This window comes from Megalops cyprinoides, chromosome 3, assembly GCF_013368585.1.
Source record: "Megalops cyprinoides isolate fMegCyp1 chromosome 3, fMegCyp1.pri, whole genome shotgun sequence".
In the NCBI taxonomy this organism is placed as follows: domain Eukaryota; kingdom Metazoa; phylum Chordata; class Actinopteri; order Elopiformes; family Megalopidae; genus Megalops; species Megalops cyprinoides.
The window spans coordinates 5,862,689-5,890,267 of NC_050585.1; the positions used below are offsets into that span (position 1 = coordinate 5,862,689).

Genomic DNA, 27,579 nt, shown 5'->3' on the forward strand with positions numbered 1-27,579 from the left:
TTGCTAGATTAACAGTGCTGCCAGGTGCGGTCTGCCTCAAAGAGAAGCCCGTAGTGGAACTGAGAGAAAGGAGAAAGAGCCATCTGATGAATAACTCCCTCCCCAAATGAAACCAATACTCTTTCAGACCAAATGCTTCAGGGTTCATGGTGTATTTTGTGATTTAGGGTATGCATCCTTACAGGCAGGGTTAATTATATAAATACATGGATAATAGGCTTCATTTTATTCTGATTCAGAATAAAATTCATTCTGATGTTTCTCTTCCTCAGTGCTATGGGGGACAGTATTTCTTTCTTTATTGAAATGTGCATGTTCATATGCCATTAATGTTTCATTAAATGATTAAGTACAATGCATAAAACCAGATCATTATACACAATATATTTCCTACCAAAACAACCTTTATAGATTGCACAGATCAACCAATGTACATATGTTGTGGAGTTTTATTGCAATAACAAATAAAAGTGAAAAAAGACGAAATGAAATGAAAACTACCTAATTTCTACCTATAGCACAATATATCTGAAATACACTTTTGCAGTTAAAATGTATGACATGAGTTATTAGTGATACTAAAACAAAACTTATGAGTAAATCCTGGATCTGCCTATATTTAAGCCTTTCGCATGTATAGTTACACCAGTGTGATTAGCCATTTAGTGTGTACGGTCAATTCTAGCTAATGTTAGCTTTGAGGAAGCAGTGATATAACATTACAAAGTATTGCAAATGCGGCGGTGAAAACTATGAGAAGCTTAATAACGTTAATGAAAACATAACAAACCATGTAACCTAACACGCTACACAGCATAAAATAAGTTACGTGCGAAAGGTTTAGGTACCCACAAACTATATTAGGCTCATTAAGCTACATGGGACAGGTCTCTGGCCCACCTCCTGTCATCTGAGCAAAGACATCATTAAATGACACGCAAGGCTTTAAAATGGGCCACAACCTGTTTTTCCTCCTCATGCCGCTTCTGTAACATCTCCAGTCTGGCGAGCTGGGATAGATCTATGTCCTCCAGATACCCCAACGGCTCGTGGAAGTCCTCTTTCCCAGCCTCGCGGTTCTTCGGCTGGGGGGGCGGCCTGGGTTTCGGAATGCTCCTGGCATATTCCAGAGCCTCAATAAAAACAGAAAATAGAACAAATTTAAAATCAGTAATGGTCCATGTTCTGCTGCTTTCAGTGCCAGGAGGATGAAGTAAGTGCACCATTATTTGTCTCAAATGGGTGTCATCTTTCTCCTACTACCACAGAGAATCCATCAGAACAAGTATTTCGCATATCTTTGAAGGACTAGGGGCCCTGGCCTGAGGTGGGATTGTGTCTGTCTTAGCAAAACTAAAACAGAACTACCTCAAATGGCTGCATTGTCTGCATATGCTGAATGCAGCCAAGATGATGAAACTCTCAGGGAGAGTGGAAGTATTTGGTAAGAGCATGTTCAGACACAAAAGCCAAGGTGTGTGAAGAAGGAGACGGCTGATGGAGTCCTTCACCAAGGCAACCCTCTCACCTTTCTTCTGGGGACAATATCCTCCCTGGTGTCACTGCCCATCGGGTTCTTAGCTGGCAGAAAGAGGTTCCTGCTTAAGTTCTTGTTCTGCTCGCGGACCTTATTTGAATACTGCTTCTGCCGTCTAATTTTCTCTGCCTGACAGTTTTGAAAGAAAGGGGTGGACAATTACAAAAGGAGGTTTAATTAACAGCAGTATTTCTCCGTGAAGGACCCCCCCTCTTTGTTGTACAGCCTATATCAGTGTCCCTCTCCACGCTGGCCAACAAACCAGAATAACAGCAAATATTCACTGCGATCCAAACATTTACAAACACAGCTCTATGAGCCTTTTCCTGGTGACAAACATGTCCAAAGGCTAATTTGCTGATGTTTACCTCATGTTTAATTTTACTTAATGACATGATACTTTAATGATACAGGACACGCATACTTATTTAGATATATACCCACCATAAGGGTAAATCAATACAGCATACCACTCAACTTCCCTCAGCTACACTCATTTGTGTTGTAAATCAATTGTAATCTGTTTAGAATGATAAAAGTCTTTCATTAATCAAACAACTGAAAGGCAGCCACAATGCAGTTATTGAATCCACAAAGAGACATCTGAAATTGTATTCAGATTCACAATGCTAGAACCCAGCCAAAGGGAAAACATTTTTTATTTAACATGTCACATAAATGTATGCAGCCTCAGTTTTTTTATTTCTTTCTCCCCACCTCACTGTCATGTTACAAATCATAATCTTTTCAACAGGTCAAGAAGCACTCCAGGATTTTCCTCATAATAATTTCTTTTATTTACATGTCATTCGTACAAAAAGTGAAAATCCTGCAAATGTAATCTCTTGGTCCCATTTGTCTTTGCACACATTATTTAAAACCATAGCTGGGACTCAAAAATGATTTTTTAGTTTGACACAGGAAAATGTCATTTCTGTAAATACCGAGGGAAAAGGCACTTACTGTCATTTCTGTTACTTCGTAATTTGGTCCAAGTCCACCAAGCTTAACATCCTGTTTGAGGGCTTTATAGTCTTTCAGACTGTATGCCTGCAACAGTACACAGACTAATAAAATACAAATATCGGGGCAGACATAAGCACGAGCACACACACACAGGCATATACACACATACACAAATTCTTATGCTTAAAACAGGCTTGTGTGCATTCTTTATACGTTAAAACGTTGCGTGTAAAAAAAAAAAAAAAGACAAGAAAAAACGAATGTGAGGTTAAACAGAAACAGAAACAGCGCAAGTGTTTGTGCTGGACACCCTGCGTCAAGTCCCAGGGCAAGGAGAGAGCCCTCCCACTGCTGCAGGGACAAGCGGCTAATCCGCTGTGTGTGTCTGAGGTGTGCTCCAGCAGCAATACACAAGCTGCCCAGGACAAAAGAGGCTAATCATTTCAGATCAGACTGGCTCCTTTCGGGGTTCTTGGGCCCACTCCTGAATTAGCCATTGGTCATGGAGACCGTGGCGCTGGCTTTCTCTGATCCTCGTCCCTCGGGCTCCCTCGCTATGCGCTTGAGAAACTTATCCCCAAATCTCGTCAGACACGACGCCTGGGAAATCCCCGTGCTCTTGGTGGAGATCCCAGGACGGCCCTCCATGCCCGCCCCCGGCCGGAGCAGCTGCAGCAGGCTGGAGGGACGTGGATTTCACTGGCGCAACCCTGACCATCGGGGTGTAAACCCACCGCAGGCAAACAATGACACGCTTTTGCCGTGCTTTACCAACGATCGATCTGATGAAAAAACCTCAGTACTCGATATTACAACAAATGACACTTTTTCTACACACAATAAAGTTCTGTGTGTGTGTGTGTGTGTGTGTGTGTATGGAGCCATGACCATCAGGTGGATAATGCCTGTAGGCTATCAGTCTGCACGTGTGTGCCTCTGGATTGGGAAATCTCTGCAGAGCTCACTTTGGCAAATGACAAAGGGACTAACATTAAATGCAAACTGACGTCTTACTGGTTCAGCACCTCAAAGGCAGGTCTGTCTTCTAATCACCTTACCCTCTAATACGTTTGGGATAAGTCTTTGGGCCGTGTCTTATGTCATCATCTCATAACAACTAACGGAGTCTTACATTACTTAACGCAATTAACCTGACGTGTGCACTGAAATGAAAAGCCCCTTTAATCATTAAACTTGTAAAGGACTTCATTATTTGACATTCCTTCTATCTACAATGTCCAGTGTTTGTTATAAAATTACCTTCACTGTTGCATTTCATTATGTTCTGTGAAGTTGGGTCATATAAACACCCTGAAAACCTTATCCAAACGTCCATTAATGACCAAATCCTGCATTCACAGGGAGCTATTGTCAAACATTACCACAACTTTGCACATTTTGTGCATAATACCCTTGCTGTACTGTGTGCAAAAACCTTTCCATTTCAAATTCATTAGTAGAGATGGAAATCATACTTATAAGTGTGAAACGTTAATTTAAAAGTTACTACAGTAAATATGTCGAGCGTATGCTGACATGCACATTCTCTGGGTACACAGGCACACACATGTACACACCTTGTAGGTTGTTTTCTCTTTCAGTTGCTTCTGTCTCACCAGCTGAGCCAGATAACCCTCTGAGCTGCTCCGCTGAATGGGGTTTATTTGCTGTCGAGGACTTTGGCTGCTCAGCTCAGTGTCACTTGCCACTGTTTGCCCAATAGGGGGCAGCACTTTGTAAGACCCTGGGCTTTGTGATGGCTGCCTATGACTGAGCCTCTGTCCTTCCTGGTGCTGCAGCACAATGTGCTGGTCACCTGGGTCCCGGTACAGATTTTGCTCAGCACCAGTCTGCCATTTTGTAGGTGAAACCCTATAAATTGAACAACAAATATTACTACATCAGTCTGTTACACAGAATCCAGAATTCTACCACATAAATGTTCAATTTCAACACACAGGACATGTTCAAATTCATAAAAGGATACTGCAAATGGCTGCAGTTTCTGTCTTGCAGAGGACATGTTTCATAACAACCTGTCATGCTAGCAGTTACCAGGGCTTAAGTCACTTGGTCTGACCCTGTCGATTAAATACTTAAACCATTCCCCTTCCTCAAACATAGTGACAGACAGCTGGAAAACAAACTGACCGTGCCTGGGTGTAATCCATCCTATGGACTGAGGAGTTTTCATGATCCCAGAGGGGAGGCACGCCACTCTGCTCGCTTCCATAGTCCTGCTGTAAAAAGGGTCTCCCCTGATTCAGCCGGCCTGGAAATGAGTCAGGGTTAGGAACCAGGCGAGCTGGAGCTGCCGCCTGCGGAACCGGGGCTAATTGCCTGGGACTGTAGTAGGAGGCCATCTGCGCTGGGTGCACCTGGCGGTCATGGTAACAGCTCAGGGGAGTGGGGTTATAAACAGTGAGGCTGGGCCCGAGTGGAGGGCGCTGGGTGGGTGAGAGCGTGATGCTGGCCTGCTGGTGACCTGGGCTCAGGAAGGGCGTGACGTCTGCTGATGCGCCAAGGTTGATGTTCACATTGAGAGTGGGGGTCCTCGCCGCAGGGTGATCCAGCCGCCACCGCAACGCGGGCGCAACAGGGGAGCGTGACGTACCTGCCGTGCTGCCAGGGTCCGCCCCATCGATGACCAGCACCTCGGCGTGGCCCAGCCGCAGGGGATGGCTCCGTGTCCCGCTCTGGCCACCGACCACTGTCCCGGAGCCGGACGGATTCTGCTTTTTCACAATGGGCTTAAGGTGCTTTCCTTCTCTCCTCTGCCTTTTCTTCTGGTGGTAGACCTGTGCCGTTGGTTATTGCAGGTGAGTTTGATCAGCACAACTGAACACTTCAGCACAATCATAAATAAATGACATACTACATCAGACTCAACTCATTTTCATGTCACGTCAAAATACGAAGCGGCATTGAAGATAGACACTCCAGTGAAGTTTTTTTTTAGGCCAAATTATTGGAATAGTTTAATTTGAAGCAACATGCAGATTCTCATCAATAAATAAACCCAAAAAACCCTTTAAAAATGCATCTGCTGCACAATCCCCTTTTTATTCAGAAAATGGTATCAGTTCCATGAATGTGTAATCAGAGGAAACGGCTAGGGGGATGAGAAGCTAGAGAAGCACACCAAAAAAATCGAAATTAAAAGTAACTAAAACAAGTTCATTTGTATTAAAACTAGTTTCTTTTAGTGATAACTACTGTTAATGATGTGAAAGAAATGTTTAAAACTTTTATTTAAAATTTAAACTAAATTTAAATGAAAAATCTATTTTAAAAACTGAATGCAGGTTGTCACTAAATGCAAGTCACCCCATTATAAAATTGCTTAAACCATCTATGTCAATTTGAATAAATGAAGGTATACACCAGACTATTTGCCTTTACTGAGTGAACAAATTTAACCAGTCTGAACCACTGTCCAAACCAGCGGACTCAGAATGCAATGTTTGTGGATGCTGAAGAGCCCTCGGCTTCGCAATGGTATGTATTGCTACTGGCTTACAACATGTATGATAAAAAAATTAGAGCAACCTGTCTGTCATACTGAGGCCAGTGTTTCCATGACTACATGAAACTGAAACAAGTGCTCGGGCTGTGCAGGATCTTCGAATGGAAGTTCTGAACAAAGTCAGACAAAGGGCGCTGATATCTCCTATAAAACATGTGCTACCATACCATATATTGTGGCGTGCGTAAAAGCTGCTCTGTCCAGCTGAGAATGAACCATTGTTGGCTAGGAGAAGCCATGATGTCAAGCAGCGAGTTGTCTGAGGTGAGTTGTCATAGTTCCCTGGTTGTGTAGAACCCAAACAGGGGCCATGTTCTCACCTCCATGGGTGGTTTTCTCTAACCTTGTCAAGAACATCAATACTCTGCCATGTTTATAATCCCATGTTTCAGAATCTCATTTCAAATGCTCTCTATGCATTGAATGGCATTTCTACGTATTTTCCCAAAATCAAGGAATACTAAAATAGCAGTGCATTTGCTTAGACATATCCATGGTACCCAAATAACGTACTGGACTAAAATGTACAATTTCCACTGGAATCCATCTTTAATATGGCAATGCTAAGAATTTGTTGAGGGCATTGATACAACATGAATCCATAAACTTCCTAGCAACTGAGCCCACATAAAAAGGACAATAGAACACACTGTCTGTAGCAGAGTCCAGATCCTTCCTTTGACAAGATATGATTAGCCAGGGAAGAAGAAAACATCTAGCTTAAGAGCGTCTCAAATAAATGATCTACGCAACATAAGGAAAGTACAAGTATACAAAGTATAAAAACTTAATTTGAACAGGAATGAGGAGAAGATTCATGTGGCCTTTATTAACATATTTGAGCTTACGGCTGTAAGGCTCTACTCAATTAAGGTAAACTATTTCCTTGCATAAATGTGGTTCCAATGCCATAGTCAGCATTACCATCGTCATAGGGAGGGAGCCGGGGCATTTATATAATTTTGTGCTTCGTTTTTTTTTTCTTCCTCTGCTTCTTTTTCTCCTCCTTCTCCCCCCCCATGCCACGCCATGCACAGATGTCTCACAAATTATTCCGCAAGGTTTGTGGCTGTGCCTCAGCATCTAATGCCTCTGATTTGACAAACACCAGCTTTCACCATTGTAATGGGAAAATATTTACACTCCTCTCCCTGGCAGCATTAGGGTGACCGCTCAAGTGCTCAAAATAATGATGCTTCTCCATTCCCTCTTTCGGCTACAGAGGCTCCATTTCAGGGGCTCCATTGTGCCTCAACAACTCTGGCAGAAATTGTGTCCGTCGCTGCAAAAATGAAATCCCAGGTGACACTAAGCCTAGTGTGTGGAAATGTTCATCTTGAGATGAAGCCTTGCACAAATGGTTATACTTTGCTTTAAGGCTATGGGCGGCACTAAACAGTCACAAAAAAAAAAAAGATATACGGTCTATACAGACGTGAATGAATAAATCGATAAACCGCACACAAGAGTGTTGGGTTTTACCTTCAGTCTCTGTGTCTTTTGCTGCCACCTGAGTTCGGGGTCCAAAAGATTGTCTTGACTTCCCTGGCTACTAATGCTGGAAATCTCTTCCATGGCCTCTGGTTCCTATTGGAGGGCAAGGTGATAAACAGAGGAGAATGTGCAACAAGTGACATTAATTAGGATGTACATTTTATGAACAGACCCAAACTTAACTCCTTACACTGATGCTTATACATCAACTTGTACATCAGACTTACACATCAAGAGAAATACTAGTTCTAGACCAAGTAATGTTATTTGCCCTTAGCTCCATGCAACATATTTAAGCAAGTTAAATTGAATTTTTTCATGATTGTCAATTATACAACATGTTTTCCTCATTTTAGTGACCACACAACCTACTGCATTGCGTGAGACCTAAACAAAATAACAAACAAACACAACGGCGGCTTAAATTCATTGTTCAAAGTAAAGGTCGTGGGGTACCGCGGATAGATTTAACTGAGGCCAAAGTAACAAAAGGACTTTAATTCATGCTGTTCGTTAACATGGCCTTTTCAGAATAATGTGTCATAAATACTCAGATTAGAGCCCTGTACGTGTTGTGACGCTTTCATTTTTCTAAGAGCCGCAGATCAGAGGACACATTTAGCCCTAATGCTGTAATGAAAATCATTTAGTTAACTTCAGGTCCCCTCAGCTGCTAAGAGCAATCTGGTCCGATCGATGGAACTGACAGCTTGAAGGGTTCCTTATTGAATGCTACTAATTCTAAAAGCGTGAATAGGCGAAGGTCACAGAAAATCATGCTGTAGTGAGTGGATTGAGTTGTAATATATCCATCAATAAATGCACCACCATGCTGATCTGTCTATTTACGGAAAGGGCAGGTAAGCAGGGAACTAATCATGCCGAACAGTCCGCACTATATGAGCCACACTCAGACGGGTGATAGCTGCTTATCGCCCAAAGCTGAGCTGGTTACCGGTTGTAACTGGAATGAAACTAGGACCTGCACTCACAAAATAGCCTTAGCACGGTAAGCCCCCTTCACCTGTTAGCTAATAAAGCCTCAGTGATGCAAGCTAAATGAGGCCATTAGAGAGACAGCACAAATAAGTAGGGTAAATCTTAGCATCCCTTCTTCATAATTAAAAGTGTTACAGTACATATAAATCCTTAATATTAATCACGTTAGCATCTAGAAACATCTAGAATTTAGCTTGCACCAATTTGACAGCAGGGAGAAAGATTCTTGTTTTGGGGTCATTACTGAAGTCCTGCTCTGTTCCAAATTGATCTAATAAACAGCCCAGTTTTATGCAGTCACTACTTACAATCCCTCTGTGAATATCGCGCTTAATGTTTAACCGTGGGGCACAAGTCATCACTTGAGCTGCATTGACGCCAACACACTTCATTTATTCCAGCGCTGCCTAGCCACCTCATGCTTCTCACTTCCATTGTATCTGTTTATAAGTTATCATTTGTGAAAGTTCCCTCCCTCTGGATGACTATCGACAAAGTATCTGGAGATCACTGGTACGTCACAAGTAAACCGAATCAAACATGGAATCTCTATTACACGCCATAGCATTACGGGAAAAAAGGGTTTTGTTGTTCATAACTCTTCACAATGGAACTGAATAGCAGGAGAGGAACAAATACAATAGCCTGAGTGAGAGTGCAAGAGGTTAAATGTTTAATGTCCAAAAGCTCCTTCATTTCAAAGGTTCAAACCCAAGCCTTCTCCCAAGCAGCTGTAGAGACGGGTCTCCGAGCGCAGGCCGACTCTCGCTCCGACGGCGCGGGGGCGCGGGGGACGCCGGCAGCCGGGGTCACCGTGTCACGCGCCACCATTGCCCCGCGCTACCTGCGCTGTGTCCCAGGGCCGAGGCGCAGCGTAACAGGTGTCAACGGGCGTGCGGCGGGCGCGGCGCGCTCTTTTCATTATCTCCTCCCTGCCAAGGGTGGGCCGCGACCTCTGCCCGCACTCCCCGCCACCGCCTTTTGTCAACCATTTTAATAATCCCAATCAAATGGAGAAAATGATAAAGCCAAATTGCATTTGGAGCATCGTAAGCTGTGTAATATCTATTCTGTTAAATTGAGGTCCGTAATTGCCCCTCCGCCGACGAGCCACAACAAAGGCCGGCAATCGCAGCATGTCATTTTCCTCAAGACTGGGAGACACAGCTTGGCAATGAAGACTTCAAAGGCCCGCGGATCTTGAATTGCATTTGGTAGCTATTGTGGCCGCCCGGGCAATCTTGATTAGGTGTTTACACTGAGGTATGGCATACAGTAGCAGAGAGCCCCAGAGCCTTGGTCTAGAGCTATTAAGAGATTGTACATTATGTTCCTGGCTTTGAAGTGAGGGTCTGAGGGATGGCGAGGGACTCGGGCTGAGTGCGATGGCAGAAGATTGCTCGGGCTACTTCTGTCTTTATCAAAGGGGCCTCCGCCAGATCTCATCATGACTCTCGGCGCTCGCCAGCAAAAGTTGGAGCATTACGAGATTGTGTACGTTTAATAACATCTCTAATTATCGGGAGCAAATGAGCGAGAAACCCTCCGTAAAAGACCAAATAGTGCCTTTTAAAAACCCCAAATAGCACACTTAGCTGAGCTTGGATGAGGCCTCCGCAAGCAATGTTGATTTCCCCTCAGGGAGCCTTCCCTCCTTTTGAAGGGCACTGTTGACAAAGACATATAACCGTGATGCAGCCCGTAACAAGAGTAGTTTGAACATGAAATGAGATCGGACACAGATAATGCATGGTTATAATGACTACAGTTGCTATCATTGTTGTTGTTTTCAGTTGTGTCTACCGCTGCGATGGCTTATTCAGTCCACAAAACCGCAAAGGCTTGAATAGGTTGTGATATCTGTTACATTTTGAAAAAGAAAAAAAAAACTTCAGGAACAAAATGCGCATGGAACATCATAGTCCATTCATGCACTGCATACTTTGAAAACCTCTTGGCTACAGTCAACCTCAAAACAAACATTAAAATTACTAACAGTAACCACTGTAATTATTATCTAATTACGGTATAGGGCTGTAAAATATAGAGGAGCATGTAAAACATTTGATGAGTGGGTATGTTTGGTGGCATATTTCAGTCATATATACAAATGACCAGTAATCCAAAATAAATTTGCCTAACTGGCAAACGGTTTAGGGCCTACTAGTGGCTTTATCCAGCACATTAAATTCCCCTGAATGATGCTGGTATGGAACATGTAAGGGAAAACCCACAGCAACCAAGATAATCCAGGACCACAACATAAGACAATTAGGGAGGGGAAAGCCCTGGTTGTGTTGGGTCCCACAAAGCCCTTAAGTATGCAAATGTGAATGATACAAAACATTACGTTAGGGCTGGGCTCAGATGGTTGGCAAATATAGCAAACATATGTATGCCGTGGTGTGCAAATAGACAATGCTACCCAATTATGCCCAGGTGCAGTGATATTTAAGAGGCTATTGGTAACCCTGCTTCTCTGATGTTCTTAACTGTTATACAGATCTTCTCATATAACCAGACACGCTGCCTTTTCACTTATTTGTGCTGATGGCAGTTGAAGAGAGCTTTCGTCTGCCAAATTAATTTCCCTGTCCACTCGTGCTCGTGCTGTTGTATGACCCAATTAAAATTTGCCATTTGCAAATATATATCAACAATAAGAACAGAGAGGTTGTAGTCAGGGTTAAGAGATGTTTGGTAGTTGCGTTCATTAAAAAAAAAAAAGAAGCCATCCAAAATATAAATCTAGTGTACACAAACCAGGAAATGCTAGAAGTGGGTGTATCAAAACAGACTTCATCGCCAGGTCTCCCTTTTCAGTGCAATCATATAATGGGTTCATTCAAATGATTAAGGGGTTTATTCAAATGGTGACAGTCTGGGAGTAAGAAACTTTGCTGCATTACTAGCTCAGAAATGTCCTGCTTACAGGCACAACTGATGATATGTGTAACTGCCCACTTTCGCCATGTGATACTTGGTAGGACTATAATGAACAATTTGTCCTAAAAAAAAAAAAAAAGCGACACGACAAAAGTTAACCAATATTATGACGCTTATAGATCCAAATCCAAACAAAATGTTGTTTCACAAAACAGCAACAGTAGGATGACTATACGACCTAAAAGTGCAAGCAGCCTGTTTTACTGCCAAAAGTACAAACTTAACAGAAAACACATTCTGGGATCTGAATCACTGCCGGTGCCAGGGTCCCCTGGGAAATGGTGCTAAAAACATGTGGAACTGTTAAATACATTTAACATATATGCAGACAAGCATGAGGGCTGTAACAAAAAGAGAGCCCAGCATTCTGAAATCTGAAATGATAATGATATTTCACGAGTGTTGCTTGAACACTCAATTTTGTAATTATTTTATTATTCTGGAATCAACCTGTTCTTTTCATGGAAGCTGTAGGTGCTTTGATTCTTTTTGATAGATGACACCCTTATCCAGATGCCCAGTGAGGCTGTGAGCATTGGTTATGTGGGTGTACATCCCAAAACTGCTCATGATCCTCATACAATGCACCAGTCCCTATCCTGAATGATATGAATGCAGTACAAATGTGACTACAATATGAAGTCAAACCAATCGATTCACAGAGAAGAGAACACTGTCAGACGTAAGAATACTGACCAACTTCATGTCTCTTCTAGATGGCCATCTGTTTGTGAAGACCTTACTTGTTAATGAAAATAAATCTGGTTATAGTTTAGCATAAACTATAGCTTCGACAGATATAGTTCAGCACACCAGGCACACTCACATTAGCTCACACTAGCTTCAACAGTGACTTGCTAACATCTTGTCTCAGTCTCTTATAACATTGTGCAGGGGAAGGGGATGGAATTGTCCCCTGAAAACATTGAGGCTAACATCACTGCTGTGATAAGAGAGGGCACCTGTGTTGGCTTCAAATCTGCATAGTGTTTTAATGCGAAGCGCTTTTAGTTTGATTACAGTATGTTATTGTTGTCAGCAATACCATAAAGCTTCCCATTTCCATTACATTGTCATTACAATGAAGTTCTTCATATTGCACATTAGTAGTAAACAACTTTTATTTTTTAAATTTAATTATTTTTCTTCTATGACCGATCGTATAATACGGATCCGTAGTATGGAGTTCACACTAGGGTAAGATGTTCTTCCAATGTATTGAATAAAATAATGAATAACAATTAGCTCTCAACCTTGCACTCAGTGTGGGCTGATTTATGTTTACTATATTTTCTTCAATTAGAGTACATGTGCTATTTGCATACCGTTTCTTCAAAATGTCTTGTTTACAGGCTTCTGAGTGGCTCAGTTGAGAACATGTCTTGAGTGCAGCCCCATTACCCACATTCAAACCCAACAAAAACGAGCAGGAATGGCTCAGTTTTACTGGTTATAGGGGCAGGTAGGTCAGTCAGGGCTTCCTTTTCTCATGACTCTCAGGCACCCTGCGATTCCTCAGGTGCCTGTGAGTTTCTCAGGTGGCATCAGTGGATCAGTAGCATCTATCCTCCAATCGGCGCCCACTTCACTGTGGTGCACTGTGTGACTTACAATGCAAAAAAGAGCCATTAGCTACACGCAAAAGCGGACTGTATTCACCTTGATTCGGTGTTCCTGCATGCATATTGTTTCAAAGAGCAAGTACTGCAGAGGAACATTTTTTCTTCAAGTTTCACTTGTTTATAATAGTTCAAAGTAAAACTGTGATTGCACTGTCTAGTATTGATTGTGTGGAAATGACTTGTAATGATTTGTAACGAAATGGATGAGGCTTGCTTACTTTGTATTCTGTAACAGAAACATTGCACTTGAAGAGGTGAACACCATCTAAGGTAGCCAAAGTCTTATTAATAAACTGGCACTTTAATCAGAACTGGACGATCTCTGACTCGGATGTGTTTTCTTTTTTGTCCACTAAAAACTAAAAGTATGTACTCTCAAAAAAATATAGCGAGGCCAAGCTGTTCCATTTTGACAAAAACATAACTCACCAGGAAAACATAGAAGAGAAAAGGGAAAAGCTGATATGCAGAATTCCTTACATTTCAATATATTGACAGAAGAAATGCAAGTTACTTTTTCAGTCATTTTCACTGGAAACTATAATGCAATTATTTTAAAAATGCACATTGGTGTTGCTTTTCATGTAATTTCAGCAGCATATAAAACAAAACATATTTAAAGGTGTAAATTTTGCTTATATAGCCTTATAATATGGATTGTAATGAATTTAAATATATGTTTTCAAATAGGTCTTTATTAATTTCCTGTCAAACCCTAGGGCACAAGGAACCCCAAAGGGGACCCTGCTTAATGCAACAAAGGCTGTGAACTTCAGTGGATTTGTGCAATGTTTGTACACCCTCTAGTGGTCACCTATGAGAATACAATCCTCAAATATTCATGCAAAACATGCTTTGGATTTTTGACATCATGAGCTAATTGTGGCCTTCCCACTGCAGCATAATTCACATTATTCACATAATTCACAAAATTTTACCTTTCATGTTATGGGCCAAAACCTGGCATGGTCAAACCAAACCTTTTGAACTTAAAAATCTGTCACTTTCCTGTTCCTTTACTTTAAATACTTTAACAATATGAAACAGGAGTGCCAAGATATAAATGATGAACGCTTGCACCATCCCTTGATATATAAGAATGTAAGGGGTTTTTTGTAATTTAAGCAAAATAATAATAAATAAAACAAGTTCCCTAGCAGTAAAAGAATCCATGTGCTATGTTCCAAATAGATTTATAAAATCTAATGTATATGATTTATCAAATAATACTCTCAGATCTCTTGACTTGCTATCCTCCTATTGGTATCATGTATGTCCTCCACAACACTGACTTTAAATTCGGTTCATACGGATCTGAAAGGTTTGTTCATCCCTTAAGGGCAGCATGTGTGGAAATAAGATCTACCACTTATCAAAATATCAGGTTTGTGATCGCCAGCTTAAACGCTCCATTTGTCCTCACTTACAGCGGCAGAAATGAGAGGAATACTGATTCTCTGAGAACAAAATGTCATTCAGCAACGACAATACCTTCTTACGGCCCCCATGAAAGGCAAATGTGGCAACCTCTTGCTATCAACAGTTTCACTGGTGTCCTTTTAACTAGGCATTTGAAACTAATCAATTTGAAAAGAAGTGTGGATCCAGTTATTCAAAGAGGTTTAGACAAACTCAAGCAGTGACTTCCATGAAAACTTCCCATGAAGAGTGGCTGTCATCAACCTAACATGGCAGACGGATGGAGGTTAAATACCTGATTTATGTGCTCTTTTTCTCCCCTCTGTCCATGTGCCCTAAGGTAGGACCCCTGTTTTCTTTGGACACCCAGGGTCATCTTGTTGCGCTCCACTATATCGTCCTTTGGTTTGACTGGCCTCGCATTTGATAAGCGGTGGGAGTGTTTCAGTTTATAGTGAACACCGTCCTGTCTGCAGTTCATCGCCTCATTGGTGCGTGCAGATTCTTGGTCGTAGAACACCTGATACTCCCTCGCATATCTCTCGTTCATGTTTTCGTAACTCTCCTCTAGTTCATGAGAGACATGGTTTTCACCTGTGTACGCTTGGTTCCTCGCACCTGAGAGGGCCCTGAGGCTCCTGTCTGATTCCACGCCCTCCGCTCGGTCCAACTGTTCCTGCCGTCTTGGGTGTGCGGATGCAGGTGAGCCTGCTTGACCGAGAGGGTTTCCTTGCAGAGGTGGACGGTAAGGGGTTGGGGGAGGCTTCAGCTTCGGTCCGCCGTGGTCCTCCACGCCTGCCACAAAACTTACGGCGGGAACATGGCCACGGGCGTACGCGTTTTCCTGCGCTCCACTTCCGGTGAATTCTATCTGCTGCCAGGGACCCTCCCCAGATGCCTCTCCAGCATCATGGTATATGTCCTCCTCCAGCAGCAGCTGGGTCCTCCCTCCACCAAAGTGCTGAGCCCCCTTCAGGTTGCTCCTCCAGTTGGGGTCATAACGCAAGGACGCATATTCATCCTCCACTTGAGTGTTCCTGCCAGTGTCAAAACGCAAATGCAAGAAGTGTGAGAAGACACAGTTTAACATAACAGAAAGGGGAGAAGATCAGGATCATAACACCCCAAAATCATCTTAGTAGCCCCGCAGGGTTTGTAAAAGCCAACATGTGATTGTGTGGCAACACTGGGCCTAGGATATTGTGTTCCCAAAATAAAATATTAAAATTGGTTATTTGCTGTCGCTTTTATTGTGCTTCCATTTTCAGATACTCAAGTTTGAAATGTGTTCATTTGCCAAGATGGAACAATTTTTTTAAAGGTCATAATGATGTCAAATCATTTCCAGGACTTTAGACTGGTCTTTCACCAACAGGGAATTTCTAGCCATTTATCTGGAACACCCCTGCTTGCAGTTTGACATGTGAAACAAAACACAGCTAGACAGGCACGGACTGGCCATTGGGAAGTTCGGGAATTTTCCCGGTGGGCCGGACTTGTTTTTTTTCCCGACCCCCGGCATTATAGCCTATATAGAGATATTCAATAGGTCATTTTAGCTGCAGCGACACAGCTGGTGCAATCAGTAATAGCAGGTAGCAGTTGCCATCACAACTGAAAGTATCTAGCACTCGGGAAGTTAGTATCTAGCACAAGTTAAAAGTATCTAGCACGTTGCTGAAACATGGATAGAAAGAGAAAACCTGCGGCCGGCGGTGCAGAGAAGGTTTGCCAAAAAAAAAGGCTTTGCTGGCTGACACCACAAAGCGTGCAAAGATAACGGATTTATTTAGGCAGTCTGCAGGTGATGATGAGGACAGTGAGGAAGAGGCAGAAACATCAAAGAGGAGTGAGCAGGGAGCAGGTGCTTTGTCATGCTTACATGCTATGTGCTGTGAACTAGCTAAATTAACTAACTAAAGAACAAAATGTTTTTGTTAACCTTTGTGTTTCAATGCTAGAGTCCCGCTGCCGATGTGACCATTTCCAGGGTTTAACTAGTCAGACTTAGTGCACAAACATTTAAAAAAGTTTATGCCAAATTTCTCTAAAGTGTTTAAAAAAAATGTTCATCAACTTCGACTGTAAATGGATAAAATAAACTTGTAAATTTGATCATTTTCTTCTAAACTAATCATCAATTGTTTTTCGCATTATAGCCTAAGTTATATAATATTTGATAGCCAGCCCAGCAATAAAAATGATTTGTTAAATACTTACTCTACAATCTAAACAGGTGAACATGGCTCTGAACAAGAAAGGGAAAGGATGGAGGAGGAGGGAAAAGGAATCAGCACAGATCCAATTAGAGGTGCACTGCTGAATGTTAGTGTGTGACTGTGAAGTAAATTAGAGCACAATACATTATTCATGTGATCAGGCTGGACTACTTCATTCAAGTTATTTTCTGCTGGTTCTAATTTAGTTCTGTGTATAAACACTATTGACTGTTTTGCAATATTTTAAATAATTCTAATAATAAAAGCAGGCTATTAGGTCAGATTAGGTGTCAGGTGGTCATTACATTAATTCAGCTTTGAGGTTTTGCTTTCTGCACACACAAAAATGGGAAGGAACACCTTGGAAAATTAGTTTCATTGTTTAAATGTTAGCCGAACACAAACAATACAAATTAACAGATTGTGTTTTTTTTTTAATAAATGATTCGTTGATTGACAAACATGTTGTGTCCGTTTGAATTTCGTATATCAAATTGGGGCCGCTTGACAGCAAATTCCCGGGCTGCTTTTTGTTGCCAGTCCGCCCCTGCAAGGATATGACTTAGCAGACAGGAAGTCTTTAGCTTCTGTGCCCTGTCTGCATTGGCCTTGGAGGATTAACCTGCAAGCTCAATTGCACTGCAGACATATAAGTCAAGCAACTGGACTGTAATTCCTTCCACAAAACAATGCCCAGAATATTACTGAATCAGTGTGAACCTGAATATCAAATGAGGAAAGAGGTGATTCGTGTGAAAAAAGCCAGCTGCTCTCCTTATTGCAGAATAGGTTTAAAATACTGAGCTCTGTGATGGAGCATACACAAACAAGATATATTTGTATGTAGATGTATAAAATGCAATCTTATTCACTGCTACCATTCGCAGTGTTCAGAGAGCAGCCTCTAGTTCATGTGTTAACCTGTCTATGACGTGTATGTAGAGGAAGAAGTGGATGTAATGTCGCTGTATCAGGACTCCTGCTGCTTGGATACAGTAACCACTGGTGTGTTTGCTCCCCATGCAGTGAGATGTATAAACACCGGTGCCAGGAGAAGCAAATTTCAACTGTTATAATGACAAGTATTACTAGTTTATGACGTGTACTGATACTCTAAGATTGCTAGCTTGCTGTCATTCACTGCTTTTCCAAGTTGCCAGCAAAGGACACAGACTACAGCAAAGGTAGCTAATTTGTAGCAACAATAAGTCTATGTCCATACCAGGGTGTATCTGTGTACAACCCTGGCTTTCCCTTGCTCTAAACGTGTAGCAACTGTTAATAAAGAATTTATTCTGTTGTTGATCCACACCAAAATGCTATCAATATACGGAAAAGCTAAGTATCTCAAGTCTACAGATCATACATTCTCCAAGTCACCGCCGCTCAACTTACTGGCATCAATATGACACCTAACCATTTTGACTTATGTGACTATGTGACACAATACACGGGCACTACCACCAAAAAAGGCTCCCCACAGTTTCATATATTCTTTCAAAAAACTTCAAAACTTTTTAACTTTTAAAACTGTTTAAAACCAAAATTAAATTGAAGAAGAATAATTAAGTATGAAAAGACAAAAACACACAAGATATGGAAGAAAAGTACAAAATGACATTAATAAATGGCTTTTGTTAATTACTGTTTGACCATATTTAATTGTGTTCAAATGAAATAAAATAGTAAATAAGTAAATAAATGTGAGGAGTACACATCAGAGTCATTATGATTATTTCTGTTGGATCCTCCCAGAAGGGTCTTGCAAACCTGTAACTTGGTATTCCATGCTTGTTTTCATGATAAATACACAGCAGTGCTTAAAAGCAGTTTATCCGCATGACATGCAAATACTGAAGACAGCAACAAAGATGCAGCAAATGCAGCTGACAATGAGAATTATTGTGAACAATTTTGTTGATATAGAGTGGGTGAGTACTGTAGGTACCTGAAGAAATATAACAGGTCAATGGTTTTCATCATTTCATTCTAACTGCAGACTGATTACAACTCTTTGGCTGAAAGTTTCACATACCTGACCTCCTCATGGCAATAATACACTCAGATTTCACATTCATGTTTCAAACTGGCCTGGCTTGCATTACCAAAGCTGTCAAACCTTTCAACAAACATGAGCTATGCTCTGCAATCAACACCCTTTTCATGTAGCAGGCCATAGTTACCTTGATCTGTCTTCCCCTACTAACTAGAAAACATTCTGTGTAGGACTTGTTTTAGAAGTCAGTCTCTCCTTGGCTAATACGTTAGCTAATGCTACAGTACTGAAAAATGCCTTTATTCAGATGCACACACGCTTCCTTTTAATGTTTCGATATTGACAATGGTTGTTAAGAACACAGAGAATGTGGCTAACATCTGTTGGGTGTTAATGTGACCTTTCCTTGAAGTTAATTTATCTGTATGTAGTGCACAGTTTGTCTGAGGTGGATTACATAGGTTGTTTGAGGTGCTACTACACTGACACCATCCGAGCAGCTTGCAGGCATCTGATGAGTTCCAGGGTATCAGGAAAGTGGTGTGATAAGGGAACCCTGGCCAATCCACCCCTCCCTATCACTAGTGAAACAAAAAAAAAAATGTGTTCCTCTGCTGCTGGCTCCTAGTCATTATCGACAGATGACCTAGCTGCTTTCACACCTGGCCCATACAGTTCAAGCTCAAGACAACCCATGAGGCTCAAGACAAACACCTGGCTGACTTAGTCACTCTGGGACAATATTCCCTCTTCTGCATAATGCTGCCAAAGTGACAAAAGAGGTTTTGTGACATTCTTGTAGCCTACCTGCCATGCATACACACTAAATGAGCTGAACTGGGTATCTCAGCATCCACTGTATCATAAGCACCTGCTTATTGCAACTTGACCCATTCTCATCTCTTATTTAAAATATAAAAATGATGCCAGCAAAAATAAAAAAACTGTAGTTTAAGAGGGTTAAAACAAGAAATGTTCACTAATTGACTAAAAAGTATCTCAGCCAAGACTGGAACCCGTCACTAATTCAAGTGTCAAAGACGAAATTTAACATATGTATACCAGGATATGTTGGTTAAAACTGTGTCTCTCTAATACGAAGCTCTAGCTTACTTAAAAATAGACATGTCATAATGATCCAAAAGCACACATCTAAGTCTACAAAGAAATACTTATGTAAACATAAAATCAACTTTCTGTGCCATCACAACCTTCAGATTTCAGGCTAACAGAGCATCTGTTGCCAGAACATAAGAACATAAGATCATAAGAACATATGGTGATGAGAACAGGCCATTCGGCTCAACTAAGCTCACCATTTCTTAATTAAAGAGTATCCAAAACTGCATCAAGTCTAGACTTGAACACAGCAATGGCCTCTGCCTCAACTACATGACCTGGCAACCTATTCCATGTATTGCTAACTCTTTGTGTAAAATAGTATTTCCTTATATCAGTGCGGAACTTACTCTTAACTAGTTTCCATTTATGTCCTCTTGTTTTACAGACTGAACTCACCCTAAAAAATCTATTATAGTTAACCTTATTGATTCCTTTTATAAATTTAAATACCTCAATTAAATCACCCCTAAGCCCCCTCTCGCTTAGTCTAAATAGGTTAAGTAACTTGAGTCTTTCCTCATAGCTTTTTATATTTCATGCCAGGAACTAATTTAGTTGCCCTTCTTTGAACCTTTTCAAGAACTTCGATATCTTTTTTATAGTGCGGTGCCCAGAACTGCACACAGTATTCCAAGTGAGGTCTGACTAAGGCATTGTATAATTTCAATATAACCTCTTTAGATTTATACTCAATACTTTTGGCTATATATCCCAGCATCCTGTTGGCCTTTTTTACTGCTACAGCACACTGCCTAGATCCTGTTAAGCTTGGGTCAACTATTACTCCCAAGTCTTTTTCAAATTGAGCACATTCTAGTTTTTTTCCACCCATGAAGTAGTCTTGTCTAAGGTTCTTATTTCCCACACTTTTACATTTATCTAAATTGAATGTCATCTGCCCACTTTTGGATGCTGTTTAGGTCTTCCTGTATTACCTTGGCTGATTGTATAATGTTGGCTAGACCCCCTGGTTTTGTGTCATCGGCAGATTTTACTATTTTACTACTAACCTCTGCATCAAGATCATTTATGTATATAAGAAATAGCAAAGGCCCCAACACCGATCCCTGCGGGACTCCACTTCGTACAGGACCCTGCTCTGATATAATTCCTCCCACAGTTACAGTCTGCTTTCTATTAGACAACCAACTTCGAACCCACTCAGTGATAGCTCCTATAATTCCTGCAGATTTTATTTTCAATATGAGCCTCTCGTGTGGAACTTTGTCAAATACCTTTTGAAAGACCAAATAGATAATATCATAAGCTTGGTTTGAGTCCAGACATGCTATAGCTTCCTCAAAGAAGTCCAGGAGGTTTGTTAAGCACGACCTCCCTCTGCGAAAATCGTGTTGGCTATCATTTAAAACACCATTTCGTTCCAGGAATAATTCCAAATTATCCCTAATGATGGATTCCAGTATTTTGCATGCGAAACAAGTTAAGATGACGGCCCTATAATTTCCTGGATCAGTCCGGTCTCCTTTCTTGTAGATAGGTACTACAGTGCCATGTTTCCAGTCATCTGGCATTTCTCCAGTCTCAGGGGATTGCTTAAAAATAACTGTCAGAGGCTTGTAAACCACCTCTGCTAGTTCTCTGAGAACTCTTGGATATATTCCATCACGGCCTGCTGCCTTATTTGTTTTAAGTTTTTGAAGTTTATCTAGTACTTCTGCATCATTTAAATCAATTTCCTCTATAAGTCTCTGAGAACTGACTGCACCTGAAGGCATATGCGAAAACACTTCACTAGTGAAGCTCTCCACAAAGTAACTGTTTAGTGTATCAGCAATAGCTTTGTTATCGTAAACCATAACCCCATCCTTATTTTTTATACCTCTTATTTCATCCGTAACTATCCTTTTTCGACCGTAATATTGAAAAAAACGTTTAGAGTTATTCTTTGCATCTAGTGCAATCTGTCTTTCAAAACACCTTTTAGCTTCCCTTTTTTTTTTTAACTTGAGCTTGCATATTACTGTATTAAATCTTATTACTATCTGAGCTCTCCATCTTGTATTTTCTAAATAATTTCCTTTTTTTTTCAAACTGTTCCTTAGCGATTTATTCATCCACTGTGGATGCTTCTTTTTCATCTTCCCTTTTCTCACTTGCGGAATAAATTTACACTGTACATCCAGAATAATCGTTTTAAATATGCACCACATTTCTTTCACAGTTTTACCACCTAGAAGAGGTACCCAGTCTTTATTCCTTGTATAATCACACATCTTAATAAAGTCAACTTGTCTAAAGTTGAATACTCTAGCATTGGAGAATGCAGACTTGACTTGCCAAAAAACTTCAAATGTAATTGAACTATGGTCACTTGTTCCGAGTGGTTCCCCTACCTCAATACTGCCGATTCTATCAGGATTATTACAGAGAACCAGATCTAGGATTGTGTTCTCTCTCGTGGGTTGAGTAACAGACTGTATCAAAAAACAGTCATTTACAACATCCAAAAACTCTTCCTTACATTTACCTTGACCTGACACAGCTTCCCAATTAATTGAAGGGTAACTGAAGTCCCCCATTACTATTGTCTCACCCACCTGACATGCTAGTTTAATGTTATCAAAGAGCACACTGTTAATGCTGCTGTCAGAGGCTGGTGGCCTATAACATACTCCAACATTCAGACCTTTTTCATTTTCCCCCAATATCTTAATCCATATGTCTTCACTAACACCAAGGGACTCCATTCCTGGTATTTCCTGAATATTAAGATTATCCTTTACATAGAGAGCTACGCCTCCTCCTCTTCTATTGATTCTATCTTTTCTTAACAGCTTGTATCCCTCTACGTTTTACTCATCCCCATCCCCTGCACCAATCTCTGTAATCTCTGTAATCCCAGCAACATCATAGTTACTATTACTCATAACGGTTTCCAGATCGAGAATTTTATTTTTTATGCTTCTAGTATTTAAACAGAGAAATTTCTGGGTACCACGTGTGCCTCTCTTGCCCTTCAACCCCGCCCCCAACTGCTCAGAACCACCTCTATTACATTGCTGCTCTGACTGATTTACAAGCATCGTTTCCTCACTACTAATAAAATATTTAGCCATGGTGTGTTCTATTCCGGCAGTCTGTCTATCCCTGCCCATCTCACTGTATAAACTCCCTGCCCCCCCAGACCCTAGTTTAACAAGAAAACAAGAAATGAAGGCGCTAAACAAATTCTTGAAAATTGTGAACGACCACAGGAAGCATCTTTTCAGTTTATTTAAAGTAAAAGAATGACTCACAAAACACTTATTGCTGGGGTATGAATAAGTCTGAATATTCAGATTTGATTATTGTCTATCTGCCTGTCTGTCTATCACAGTGTTGATCAATTGACTGACAGGCAGACACACACACACACACACACACACACACACAAACAAACACCTATTCATTGCATTTTTCAGCCTTTTTTTCAGCCTTAATCCCTTACGGTCTGAGGGAGCGTCTGAGGAACAGCACACAGAGGCAAGTTTTGAAATAGGCAATTTTCTGCTAATGAAATGGAGGCACTGATACCCCTGAATTGAAATTGCTACCTAATGTGCTCCTTCTAACATCGATGAAAAGACCTCATTAAAATAATTAGCAGAGTGCTTCTTTGTTGTGCTGCTCTGAATACTGAGACCTACTTCTCGTTTTGTGATGCCATATGCAGAACTGTCTCGGTGTAAAGCACTTCAGTCAATGAGGGTGAAAGGGTAAGGAACAGCTCTGTAATGACTGAACCGAAATGAGCTTGAGAATGTATTATTGACAGACAGCTGGGTGAAGTCTTTAACATGCGAAAACCTACTTATGTATGTTACTGTGCCTGTTTGAGAGATGCAAAGAGTGTGGGAGATGAGATGAGCTGTAGGAAACTTTCCTTGTGCAGTAAGGAGCTTTTTGCGCTTTGTGTGTGTGTGTGTGTGTGTATATATATATATATATATATCTATATATATATGTATATATATGTATATATATATGGAGTTGTCTTCAAGTCATAATAATCAAAAATGTGAAAAATGCATACTTTTTAATGTGCATTATAATGTAAGGGGTCCCTTTGCCATGTAAAATATCGTCTGAATCGACAGGTGTTCCAATCTTTGATTTTTGCTGTCTGATGCTGCACACAGCAGTCAATTTCAGCCTACCTCAGCGCTGAGATTGGGAAAATGACACTTGGTGAGAGTTGCTTCACAGCAGCATGCAAAAATAAATAAATAAATAAATAAATAAAAAATACGGCCCATTGTCAGTGCATGTAATGGCCACTCCGCTGAGATAAAAAAAATGCATGGAGTGCCACTCCACGGGGCTGCCATCCACATAAACAAATTCAAAATAAAGAGAACGTCCCTTGCTTCTTTTGGAAATAAACATTACGAGGACAAAAGAGACATGGTAATACCACTGGGGTGCCCGAAAACAGAGGCAGGGGTCTACACTTCAGATTCCTGAGTTTGCAGAGCTAGTGTGGAAGGGTCTCCCGTGCATACACAAAGGGGTGCATGTGTGTTAATGGGCTGTACAATGTGTGCTTATTGTGATAACCTCAAACAAAATTTCATCAAATTTCCATTAAATTAAGGCAGTTTCACAGAAATGACTCAAATTCGAGGTCTTCCACAAGCCCAATTACGCTACCAACACTTACAATACATTCAATCACTGACATTTTCCATTGAAGAGTAAGCGAATAAAAGCTATTAATCATTTATCATTCATTTGTTATTTAGCAACAAAAAAGATGGACTGCTTCAAGTGTGCTCTCTATAGCTAACTTCACAAAAGCACTGCACTTAGCCCTAATTAAATTCCATTAATGGAAACATTATTCTCAATTTGCAATACATCAGACACATGAATTTAAGTTCAATTCTAATATACTTTAAGTTAAAGCTTTTGTATTTAATTACATAATAATTATGTGCAATTAGTTAAGTCCTAATGTTTCATTAAATACAATCATTTCATTGAGTTGTATTTAAACTCCGCTAAATATTGAGTTTCTTACCTTCCCCCATCTAAATATGTTTTTGAGTAATGAAATCCCTGCACAATTTTTGAATAATGAATTACATATAGATAGGTAACAATGAAATTTTCAACTGATTAGTAGAACTATTAGTTCAGCAAATATCTATACATCTTTCATACCCTGTTTACACATGCCACATGTAATGTTGTACTAGCTTTCACATCAATGCATGATTAACAGGAAACTGATGATAAAGGAACCATCTCTACCATTTTCATGCAGAGAAATAGCGGAATAGAAGGAAATATCTTCATACAATCACAATGTATGTCTGCCATATTTTTTAAAGTTTGTGACACCACACTACACTGCACTGCAAAATACAATGGACCTTGGTGTTTCAGCATTCACGGGGGGCGCCACAGCATATTCCAAGACAAATCTACTTAAAATGTGCCTGGATGAGGAGTCTGTTTGAATAACATGAAACTAAACGGTAATCTGAAGTAAACACGCAATAGACACAAACAGCCCACCCAAGAAAATATTTCAGAAAATCATATTAATGAAATTATTTAAATCTAAATTTAAAACTAAAGACAGAAATAGATATATTGTTGTTGGAACTACTCCTAAATGCAAAGATCTTAAAATACAAACAAGGCCAACTGGAAAAAAAGCAGAATACATACTGTATGTCCACTACTGCTGAGCTGAAAAAATGTTGTGTCACAATAGTGCCATCTGCTGGTACACCATTTCGTAGCAATTACCTTGCCTTAAAATCAAGTTCCAGTTTTATCCTACCAAAATGGACTTTTTAAAATTATTTTAAAAAACAATTTTAAGCGAATTTTTTTTTCTGCAACTCATACATGTTAACGACTTTGGAAACTTTGAATGAAAGTAATCTCAAAGTCATGGGGACTGCGACTGAAACTGGGCGTAAACCCAGGCTCTCCCCCAAAATGTGGCTTGATTATTACCACCATGTATGTTGACTTATGTTCATTTGATTCATGGATGAACACATAAGGTGCACTCATAGGTCTTTAGGAGCGCTACAGTGTGTTTTACAAAATGCTAGCTACTTGGTTTCAGTAGAAAGTGACTGGCACAACAGTGACTGGGAACAGAGATTTACCTCAATGTGTCTTGGCTTTTCTCCTCCTGTAGTACCTCTTGGACTCCATCGTTATCTGGTGTTGGTTTTCTCTTCCCTAGTCTAAGTGCTGTAACGTCAAGACTGTCATAAATGTAATTATCTTGCTCTCCAAGCTCTTCCTCACTGTCGCCTTCAGCATCTTCTTCTTCCTCTTCACCAGCCTCTTCCTCCTGTCCGTCTGTGGCCCCCTCCACGTCTGAATTCACCATCCGATTGCCCTGATGGATCCGACTCTGAAGCTGCATCTGGTATAGTCTCTCCTGGGCGAGGCTCTCTGTGTCAGACTCCAGGGAGTCCCACAGGCTGAGATGAGCCTCCTTCTCTGCAGGGGAAACTCTTTCTGGTTCCTTCTTCAGTCTTGTATATGATTTCCTAGCCACGGTCACATTTTCACTACCAGATTGTGTGCTGCTGTCTGTGTCCAAATCCATATGGGCAAAAAGTCAGGAAACGGGTGCTAAACACTGATGCAACTTCATTATTGTTGTCCAGTTTGAATGTCAGTGGACTTGAAGCGACTACAGAACATTTATTTGTTTAAAATGCGTTCTGTCAAAAAAGAATGACAAAGAATATCAAGATGTTGGTCAAACACAAGTTCTTACATGTTAATACAGTACCCTAGATGGAGGAGAAGTATGAAAGGGAAGAACTAAACAGAAAACACAAACGTTAATGTCTTTTTTTTTCTTACAGTAATATGCGCTGGACGGAGTGGAGAAATGCCTCGAAGTATGTGTGCAATACAACAATTCCGATGAGAATAAGCGCCAGCCACATTAAATGCCTGAATACGAGCAGTATTTCAGCCAGCCTTGAAATAGCAAGTTAGCAGAAAAATGAACCCTTTGTCAAAGTATTTTTGAACAGTACACAACAACAACATAGTTGTCTTGTTAAATGAGGTTTACATGAGCAAAACAGTTTAAACTTAACTAAGGATTACTCGTTCACAGTCATGCGTGTTTCTTGGCTGAATTTTGAATAAGATAATTAGCCCATCAAACCTCGCTGACCGCTAGTTGTACCTAATTATAATTTAATTAAAACTGGGTTTGACAGTCAATTGCATGTATGGCCACTGAGTACGCACATGACAAGAGTACAGTCTAAAATGTAGCTAGCTTAGCCAGTTAGCTAACTTTAGCTGCGGCAAATTCCGGTCGCTAACGACTTCATTTAGCGAAAAAAACATATGCTTTCTTAAATTAAAGTTCCATCTCAACGTAGGTAACATTAGATGCCTGAAACTAACCGGCTAACTAGCTAAATAGCTACTTAGCAAATAATTTCAGAGAAGAAACTCACCCATCTGTACAGCTGTACACAGTACTGCTACCATGGAAACACAGAAGCGTCATCACTCTGCGTAAGTTACGTCCATGTGAGACTCTCAGAACGTTGGCGTTACGTTAGGTAATAAACAGAATGTCACACAAACGGTTTCAGAGTAAAAAACGTACGCCATTGTATGTGTCAGTACATAACATTCGCAAGAATCGCTCTGCCACTTGAAGTACCGATATCAACAAGAGGACGACATAAAACTAGTTTTGCCCAAAGTGTCTCCCGCACAATGAAGTG

At 40.7% G+C, this 27,579-nt stretch overlaps 1 protein-coding gene across 1 annotated transcript; it reads right to left on the reverse strand.

Moving 5' to 3' along the window:
* Positions 1 to 926: 926 nt before the first annotated feature.
* On the reverse strand, positions 927 to 26,321 carry jhy (junctional cadherin complex regulator; the record flags this gene model as incomplete). Its single annotated transcript, XM_036523216.1, has 10 exons — positions 927 to 1,133; positions 1,529 to 1,666; positions 2,501 to 2,587; positions 4,081 to 4,296; positions 4,882 to 5,015; positions 5,118 to 5,301; positions 7,512 to 7,616; positions 14,805 to 15,546; positions 25,975 to 26,144; positions 26,202 to 26,321. Coding segments are annotated over 10 exons (2,103 nt in total), but the record flags the coding sequence as incomplete, so codon positions are not given.
* Positions 26,322 to 27,579: the final 1,258 nt, after the last annotated feature.